The following is a 10,271-nucleotide window of genomic DNA, read 5'->3' on the forward strand; positions in this document are numbered from 1 at the left end:
AATTTTTTTTATGAGGGGGGCCAAATTAAAATTTCTAAATTTTGATAAAAGTTGAAATATCATTTTTCAAAATTTTCATATAAAACAAGTGAAATTTTTCTAAAATTTATATGTAAAGGAATGGCAGAGTCCTGGTGGCCGGTTCTGCCGCTTCTGATTGTATCATCATGCACTGCAAACAAAGAGTAAGTCGTGCAGAATCACAGCTTTCAATAGCCGGCAGCACAAACCAACCACCATGTGAGAAATTTCCCAGCACCGACAATTTTTTTTTCAGGATAATTTTTTTCATTTACTGCCTTTAAAAATTTTAAATTTTATAACTAGTACCCATTAACCAGAATTTTCAGACTTCATCGGCCATGTATTCCTTCATTTATAGTCTGGCTTCCCGCAGATCATTGCCTAAAAACATGAGTCCCAGCTTTCACTTTTTCATCCATTTTAAGTCTGAACTTGATTTGATGCCATTAATGAACATCTCTACTTGCCAAGGACTTCTCATCCTCCCATACTTTGACTAGATCCATACTTCTTTCCCTGCCCTACAAAAGAATGTGACTGTTGCTTTACTTCTCTTTGCTAACCATTGAAATTTTAGTCTTTTGATAGTGTTCGGAATTAGTAACACATTGTTACCACTCTATGACTCATGGGACAATAACAAGGTGCTACTGTTGCCAAATAATTTTAACTATCTCTTATGTTGGGAGTTTACCTTCACACGCTCCATAGAGAAATCAATTTGCTCTAGTCATTGCCAACCGATGAGAGAGATTTTGAGGTTAAGAAACAAATAAAAGAGGGGCTGGCACTAGCAGCCCAGAGTCTAAACTTTGGAGGGACATAAGGTGGTCATACAGTATACCTTTCAACTTAAGTGTTGTGCATGCTAGCTGAAAATATATCACCAGCATTACTCTTACACCAACCAGTTATACTACGCTCCTCATGGTTGAAAGGAATGAAGTTAGCGATACCAAAAAAGATGATGTAACAAGGCCACGAACCAATTGGGCATAACATAATAGTTTTTCTTTGAAAAAGAAAGATCCAGATCCAGAAAATAGAGATGGGTCACACTTTTCCCAAATCTAGCCTAGATTCAAGAAGAACTTAGGCATTTTTAATTCACCTTTTAAAAATTTATAAAATTCCAAAAAAAAAAAGAACTGCAAATAATAATACATATGACAAATGTTGAAAAGTTTTTTACAAGAAAGAACTTACAAGTCACTACTTTCTTCGGCTTCGATATATGATCACTGCCATTAACCAAGTTATTTTTTTATTGGTTAACAGGGTTTTTAGAAGAATCGACCGACCTTAAAATTGATGGAAGCCTTGACTGTTTTCAGAGATTTATATCATTTCAATAAATTGATTGTAATAAAATCATTAAAGGTTGATTATTTAGAAGATTATTGCATTAAGCTGATATTTAGTAGTTGCATGTCGCCTTGTTATAGGTAATGAAGCTTTTACAGCTTAAGCACAGATGTACTAAGGGCAAGTGATATTTCATATCCTGGGCGTAAATTGAGAATAAGGGACCTAGTTGTGTCAACAAAATTATATATATATATATATATATTATGGCGTTTTTTATTGATTTAATAATTAACCTGCTAAACATAAATTGAAGTCTGTTTTCAACAATAAATGGCTATGCATATAATATTTTATTATTGTCTGTTAATCTTTAAGTGTGACTAAGGAAAAAAAGAACCATCTTAACACATTATAAAGTGAATACATGTAGGACAGCACATGGCCAGCTCGAACTTGACTCAACTCAAAAAATCAAGCTTGAACTCAACTCGAACTCTAATCGAGCTCAATATAACAAGCTTGAGCTTGGCTCTTCAATACAATGTTGAGCTCCAACTCTCTTCATTTAACTCATTTATATTAAACATGTCTTGTTTTTCCTAACTTGTTAAGTCATTTAGTTGCTACTTGTTTAGTTTTTTTTTTCTTCATTATAATTCAAACTATGTAGTCAAGCTGAGTCGAGTTTAAATGAGTCGAGTTCTTACAACTTGAACTTGATTCATTTAACATTTCAAGCATACATTTGAACTTAAACTCAACTCGTTTATAAACAAGTCGAGTTCGAGTTAACTTTTGACTAACAAATTCGAGTCAAGCACGAGCTGACTTGACTCAATGTAAAGCAGCCCTAAATACATGTGCTTTTAAGAAAAATGTTTGACTATTTTCGATCCCTAGGATGCCAAGAACACGGCGTCCTGTTCCTACTGCTGAGGGACCGAAAAAAACCAACATAGCTCCAAGAGGGACGGCGTTTGCCTAAGACACTCCACAATCCATTTGTCTTCTTAGGTTCTTATGATCATAGCCATGTGTTTGATGTGGTTTCTTCTTAACGTAAAAAAAAAAAAAAGGGTTCGATGTCCTTTCTAAATGAAATACTCAACTGCAGGACAAATGTATATTTTTTCGTCGTGTTTGAGTTTGTGCTCCTACTAGGACACGTCGGCATGTATCTGCCCTCATTAGCCTTTAAACTACAAATTTAAAATTAAATGTATGTTCGTCTGAGTGATGTAATATAGCTGGTCGGCCTGAGTGATGCTTTGTCGAAGTAAATTTGATTTTTACATGTGTTATTTTTTATAACTGCAAATGGTGGCATATACAATATTGAAACTGAATAGTATATTATATGATCATCCAAGTTCAAACATAGTTTGACCCTAAAAATGGAAGGCTTCGGCCCCTCGCTCGGGGATTGTCGGATTCTCATCGGAAATTTATATTTATGTTGCACTAATATATTGGGCTCATATTGGACGGCCGTTAATCAACGCCATCTTTGGAAAACTATCACATACATCATGTTTTATGGCGACAATTTAAAGGCTGATGTAATGCCAACAAAACCTCCACTAATTGTTAACATTGAAAACATTTTACTTTTAATTATATACTTAAGGTTGGGCACCGGGTCGGGTACCCCATACCCAGTTCGATCGGGCCCGAAAAAAACATAGCCGGCTGGCCCCATAACGGCCCGAGTTGAACCGACCGGGCTCCATTCTCTCTAATATGTTTTTTAATATTATTTTTATTATTCTTATTTTTATAATAATATATATTTTAATAATTTTATTTTAACCGGGCCAAGCCAATCTCAGGCTCGGGTTTCGTGTGTAGGGCTGGGCTTGGGCTGTATGGCCGAGCTATGGCCTTACCCAATCCCGACAATTATTGGGTCAGGCCGGTCCGATGCCCAGCCCTAAATTAAATATGAAGCTAGTTTGAGAAAGTTGAGAGCTAGTTAATTTCTTATATGCATACATATATACATGCATAAGTAACTTAATTTTTTTTAAAACTTAAAAATCAATATGCTATATGTAACTTTCTCATGATGAGTTTTGGAATTAATTTAACATCTAAATTAGCCATCAAAAGATTACCAACGATAAATAATTCAACTCATAGATTTTGGACGTGTAGATAATTCATTCATACGTCCGGTTATGTCAAAGATGCTTCTAAACAAAATTATAACAAACGTGGATTATAAACGCTAAAAAGTACTCAGTTATATCAAACGCAAAAAAAAAACACCCAGGTTTTTTGAAAAAAAAGATCTTAAACTAAAAATGACATGTTTGATTAGCATTTCCCCCCTTTTTTTTCACGTTCTTCCCATTTTTCCTTTTTTTTCATGTTTTTGGTAACCAGATTTTTATTTCACATTTTTTGCATTTTATTTTTAAGATTTTAGCCACCTGTCTTTCGGACCAATTGTGTTGCAATTTACTGAAAATTTCTCACTTTTTCGATAAAAAATAATTACCATTTTATGTCCATATAGAAAAAAACGTGAAGCAATATCTAAGCCCATGGTTCGTATATATTCATTAAAAAAAAGGCACTAGGAATCTAAGGTACGCATATATGTGTATCAATTTATTTTTTTTACAAAGCATGCTATTTTTGTCTGTTAACTAACAAATTTACAGAAAATATCGAAACAAAAATCATAACGAATGCGGTTAAGACTAACAGTTTGGCAATTTACAACTTAAAAGGATTAAAAGTAGAAGAAGGAAAAAAAAAAGAAAAAGAAAAAGAAAAAGAGTTCCAGCAACTTCCTTAATGTTGTTACGTCTAACGTTTGTGCTTCGAAGTTGACGTGAAAAAATCTCATATTTATATCATTGTGTCTTTTTCGGAAAAGAACTCTATTCGAGAACAATGGTAAGGTCAGGAAGGGTTGGACAAAATTTTGCAGGAGCTTTCATCTCTGTAATGACGGTCTGTAGCATTATTTTCTTTTGTTTTAGCTGGATTCAACTCTCTCTCTCTCTCTCTCTCTCTCTACATATATATATATATATATATATATATATATATATATATATATATATATATATATATATATATATATAATTGAGCGAATGATGACAGTGAGTACCAAAGTCATTCAATTATTTAATCAAAATCATTATATTTGATGCAGACGAATAAATAAGAAAAAAAAAGGCAACATCTTTGTTCTTGATTTACTTTTAACTGGATATCATGGTAAATCTAACAAACAGAATGGTCGCCATTTAATTTTTTCATATTACTTTTTACTGGTAAATCTAATAATTCAATTCATTTTCAATTAGGTCTTGCTCTAGTCTCTTTGAGGGTTATTATTTTCTTGGTAGTTCAAGACATGTACTCTCTGTGCTTATGCATTTATAACACAAGACTTTACTACGCTGCGTTGTATACTCATCACCATACATACATACATTGTAGGTCACCATTTAATTCACACACACACACACACACACATATATATATATATATAAAATCTCGAGCGAATCAATGAAACATACAAGATTCAAATTTTATTTGCGAAATCATTTATTAAGAAGCATTGACTGACGCCCACCTCTCAACCCCACAACGCAGTGTGGCAGCCTTTAATCTACTGTCACCTTTATTACGGTTGCCAAACCCGTCTCATCTCCACTTTCTCCTCAACAACAGAGCCTTCCTGCCTGTCGAAGTGTTCTTACAAGATCTCCGCCATTGTTTTCCTAGAATTCTGCTGAACTCCAGGACGGATCTTACTTTCATGGAAGCCAGCTTGTGGTTTCCTCTCAAGGCTAGGAGCGCTCCGTCGGTTCTTGTACCTCGTGACTTTTGAGAAACAAAAGAGCTTTGTAGTTGGTTGAATTTTGAGGTTTTTCTTCCTGCGTATTTGCTGATACGTTCATGGAAGAAACATCCAGTTTCTGTCTTTTTCTCCGTACTTCTCCTTGAGTATTTTCAACGTTTGGCTTTATCTGCACATTCTAGATTCACGGAAATAAGAGAAAGCTACAATTTGATTCTTCAGTTATGTTAAATACAAGAAAAATTGATCAGCTGACCCTTCAGTGCTTGGGTGTTTGCGAAGATTCCTGAACTTTCTTGATATACCATCGTCGCCAAGATGGGAGATGGTGAAGATTACCTCTTCAAGGTAGTGATAATTGGAGACTCAGCTGTTGGGAAATCGAATTTGATGTCCAGGTATGTGAGAAACGAATTCGATGCGAATTCAAAGGCAACGATCGGAGTGGAGTTTCAGACGCAGAGCATGGAGATTGACGGTAAGGAGGTGAAGGCTCAGATATGGGACACTGCCGGTCAGGAGAGGTTCAGAGCTCTCACATCTGCATACTACCGGGGAGCTGCAGGTGCTCTTGTCGTCTATGATATCAGCAGAAGGAGTACATTTGAATCAATTGAAAGATGGCTAGATGAGCTTAGAAGTAAGGCATCTAACAGAATTCCCTGTTTCCTTTTGTCTTCTTATAAGTTTTCTGACTTCGCAGTTTCTTGGATCTAGTGCAGTTTGTCTTTCTAGTAGTGATCTTATGTGATTTTGCCGCATATGGGGAACTGAAAAAATTAGCAAACTTTCTCTTGGTATCGAGTCTTCAGAGTGAACACGCACTAAAATTTGATCTCAATCAAATGAATCTGTGATAATGCGGATGAAAATGCGCTATGTTTTGAGAGAAATTATGCTTGTGTGCAAGTTCAACGATGAAAATTTGGAGAAAGGAAAAGCTTTCCACCGTAAGTTTTGCTCTCTTCAGTTGGTTTAACATCTAGATTCATGGTTGAGACATGGTAAGCACCATCTTCTACAAGCTTCCCCGGCTAATTTACTTTATATCTGGATGCTTCCGAACAAAGGGAAAGAAAATGGAAAGCACCATTAAATCATTAGTTATATGTTGATCACGTTCAGAGCAACTATTAGTAACAGTTTCATCTTTTATGTTTTGAGTTGTTCACAATTCATCTGTTCATCTTCCCTTTTGAATTGGCATTACATTTGATTAACTGATAATTTCACATTGTCATTACTACTTTTGATGAACCGACATTTGACATTGTTTCCATAACAATCATAGACCATACGGATACGACTGTGGTGAGGATGCTGGTGGGGAACAAGTCTGATTTGGCCAACATCAGGGATGTAACTGTTGAAGAAGGAAAGAGTCTTGCTGAATCAGAGGGGTTGTTCTTCCTGGAGACATCTGCATTGGATTCGACAAACGTGAAGACCGCCTTTGAGATCGTGATCCGGGATATTTACAGCAATATCAGCCGGAAAAACTTGAGCTCTGATTCGTACAAAGCACAAGTGTCTTTAAAGGGAATAAGCCTTGTCAGCCATGGCAGTGATGGATCCAATACCCACCAGACTGCAAACAGCTTGTCTTGCTGTTAAAATCACTTTACTAGTAGTACTGAAAGAAAAGGGGCTGAAAGTTCTTAGTTCTTGAGTTGAGAACAGAAGTTTTCTTCCATTGGTTCAGTTGATTCTCGTTGTCTGTGGAAAATTTGTACTCTATGGAACGTTGTTACAGTAAAATCTAGTTTCTGCTTCAAAGCAAAGGCATGTACAATACAATCTCTGTGGTTTGAATAAGAGAAAAATACAAAATATTCTTGTGTACTTGCCATTAACTTTTACACTTGCATACAATATTATTTAATAATGTTTCCAAAACTAGTTGACCAGAACATCAATATCTAATACTTCTGTACCGCTGAAGAGGAAGCAATTTCAAATACTTTTGGAAGATCATGCAACTGCTACAACAAGAATGAGAATTGAATTTGGGGTCACATTTTCATCATCACCACCACCGTCACCACCTCCCACCATAATCACCACCGTTGCCATCATTGCAGCTTGTGAAATATTTTAAGCTAGAGGCTGTGAATGTATACATCTTTCTGTGGAAGCCACAGATCTACTTTTAGTACATGAAAGCAACTGTGTCCCCATTATTTTGAGTAAAGTCTTGTTGACACCTTTCTTGGTATGCTAGCTGCAGGAATTGTCTGCGTTTTCACTCCCATTTCATTTTGAGCGAACAGTAAGGCCCTGTTTGTTTTTACCGGCTCTCTCATCGAAGCCTACCATTCTGCTAGGAAAATAGTGATCTTTCCTGAATAAAAGGAACAACAAAAATGTCATTTTCTGTGGGGTGAACTAGTAAGCGCAATGCATTTTGTTTCCATCCTTGGCTTTGATGGCAGTGGCGGACCCACGTATAGTGTGGGCAACTCAATTTTCCTTCATTTTTACATGAAAGGACTTCCAATATTTACTTTGTTATACATATAAGTGCCCTTCAGGTATGAAAATCTATGAATTACTGCCCCTCCAGAAAATTTCTAACTCCGCCACTGTTTGATGGCAAAGTAGTCTCATCACTTTCATGGTAAAATTTACGTGCACTTACAAATTTTCTCTTCCCACCGATGAAACAAACACAAACGACGCCAAGGTGCTGGTTGCATCGTTTAAAGATGAGGAGTGAAAACTTTCCATGTGGAAGTGCGCTATGGTTTTCTCGTTTCTTGTCACACGTGGGGTGATTTCGTGAGAAAAAAGCCTGCGGAGAAGCACCAGTACGGTGTCCTCTCTTATGAAAGGTTTTCCCCTTCTCCATCAGGATGCTTTTCAGTGGAAAAAAGTCATAGTCCATATAGAAAGCGGGAAAGAAGCACGGCCCAAGTGGGTTGACCACACTCTTAGTATTTCCCCACAAGTTTCACACCCTGGTGGTGGTGGTGGTGGTGGGTTCTCACAGGAAGCAGGGCATTTTCCTAGGAAAATAATTCTCACTTCAGGAAAATTACTCATGACACATACAAGAAGGGGATATTAAAATGAATAATTCTGAGAAAGGCCAAAAGGAATTACTGATGGAAGGGTGCCTTTTAACTTAATGGAGCAATCATTGGTTTCTTGGGGGAAAGAGATCTAGAAAAGTTCTGCACTAATGACATTCAAACAGAGACAGCTAATGAACATACTGTATTTCTTTTCCTATTGAATACAAAGATGACATGACCGCTTGGTGCAAGGCCCATTCATTACCCAACTCCCTCGCACAAAGGGCCACCACCCACCACTACCTCCCCAACTAACAACCAACAAATGAAAAAATTGTGGCCTGAAATGACGAAAACAGCAACATGGGGCACAACAGGAGCCAATTTATATGAGCAGCATCTGCAGCACCCACTTAGTTATATCTGCACTATCTTCTGATTTCAATACCATTTTGAGCAGCTATTTTGCAGTCTCAGTTAATATCATTGTAGCGTCAATTGTGGTCCACTTCACCGCTGAATGGCTCATCATGGAAGTGTCTCAGACTTCCAGTGTTGGGCCTTCTCGAACCCGTTCTTGCAGTAGTGATAATCTTCAATTGTTTGGTCGATCTCAGCTTGGGTGTTCATCACAAATGGACCATACTGCACAACAGGCTCATTCAGCGGCTGCCCACCAATAAGAACAAACCTTAATGGCTTCGTGGACTTGTTCCAGACACTGAGACCGTCGCCATGACTCAGAACCAGAGCATGGTGAGTAGCTGCAGGTGAAGAATTAGCGGTACCAATGATGGCCTCCCCTTCTATGATGTACACAAAGGCATTCCATGACTCTGGAATAGGCTGATGCACCTGGGCACCAGGTTTCAGTGTGAAATCCAAATACATGGTGGGCGTCCTGGTATATACTGGAGACTTGATTCCCATGGATTCCCCGGCTATAACACGAACTTCTACGCCGTCCTTCTCTGCTCTCTTCACGTCTTCCTTCTGCAATTCTTGATATCGAGGTTCGATCCTGCCATTTCATGGGAAGCAAATGTCATGGATCTACCACTGATTGTCTTTGTGATTTTGAACTCGTCAATAAGAAAAGAAGCACTTGGGTTTGGCTCATTACATTTTCTCCTTGGCAGAGAGGTTGATCCACAGCTGCAAACCTTTTTGGGTCCCTTCTCCTGCTGGCATTTCTGAGTGAATGATTCCTCGTCCAGCAGTCATCCACTGCATCAAAATCGAAGTTTAAGAAGGACCATGATTTGACAATACTATTCCATCGTCACCAACTGACATCACAAGCAATTAACAGACAAGGTCATTCCATAACCAGACCTGCAAATCGCCAGTTCTAATTGTTCCCTTGTGTCCTGCAAAATCTTGATGGGTAAAAGCTCCCTGCATATGAAAAAAGTACATGTTACAATCTCTTCAAGTTTTGTTGCGATTAAGAACGAAACATATTGAAACTGAAGAAGATGAAGGGGAAAGCAACGCACCTGCAGCATATACGTAACAGTTTCAAAACCTGAGAAAACAAGAAACAGATACAAGAGAAACAAACCATCAGAATCTCAGATACTAGAAAAAATAGAGCTTGCAACAGCGGAGATGAAAACAAACCTCTGTGCGGATGATCTGGGAATCCAGCAGGAGCAGAAACTGCAATACCCAATTGCTCGAATCATCAGAAAACCATCATATTCAAATCAAACAAGAAAACCGAACCTTGGAGAAAAGCATTTAGCACCTGAAAATTCATCCAAGAGGAGAAACGGGTCCAACCTCTTCAGTTCCAACCTGAAAAACAGAACCACCCATCAGACCTCAATTCCTGAAAGGCTCAGAAGAGGCAAAATTCAAGAAGAAACCAATGTCCAAGGAGACACCAACATAGAGAAGACCATTGACCGACCTTCCAATGCTCCTCCTGACCACAGCCCCATCCCCCTCATACTGTGGCCTGGCCAGCACCTTCTTCAGGACGTGCCTTGGCTTCTGAAAGGAGGAAGACTGTTCCGCCATTGTAGAAATGCGCCTGAACCGATTAAGAAACTGGAGATTGCCAGGAAGACGTAAATACATAGATCGTGGTACTATGCCCC

General features: G+C 37.9%; 2 protein-coding genes across 2 annotated transcripts; one reads left to right on the plus strand and one right to left on the minus strand.

Annotated features, from left to right (window-relative positions):
* Nucleotides 1-4,929: 4,929 nt before the first annotated feature.
* LOC116251163 (ras-related protein RABA5d-like) lies at nt 4,930-6,994 on the plus strand. The gene is made up of 2 exons (XM_031625268.2): nt 4,930-5,792; nt 6,444-6,994. The coding sequence occupies exons 1-2, from the start codon at nt 5,471-5,473 to the stop codon at nt 6,764-6,766; spliced, it is 645 nt and encodes a 214-aa protein (XP_031481128.1). The 5' UTR covers nt 4,930-5,470; the 3' UTR covers nt 6,767-6,994.
* Nucleotides 6,995-8,349: 1,355 nt separating this feature from the next.
* LOC116250759 (pirin-like protein) lies at nt 8,350-10,271 on the minus strand. Its single transcript, XM_031624677.2, has 7 exons — nt 10,082-10,271; nt 9,917-9,966; nt 9,790-9,828; nt 9,666-9,694; nt 9,502-9,564; nt 9,290-9,393; nt 8,350-9,187 (listed from the first exon to the last, which is right to left on the minus strand). Exons 1-7 carry the CDS (start codon nt 10,249-10,251, stop codon nt 8,695-8,697), a joined length of 948 nt encoding a protein of 315 aa, XP_031480537.1. The 5' UTR covers nt 10,252-10,271; the 3' UTR covers nt 8,350-8,694.

Source organism: Nymphaea colorata, chromosome 3 (genome assembly GCF_008831285.2).
Source record: "Nymphaea colorata isolate Beijing-Zhang1983 chromosome 3, ASM883128v2, whole genome shotgun sequence".
Taxonomy (NCBI): Eukaryota; Viridiplantae; Streptophyta; class Magnoliopsida; order Nymphaeales; family Nymphaeaceae; genus Nymphaea; species Nymphaea colorata.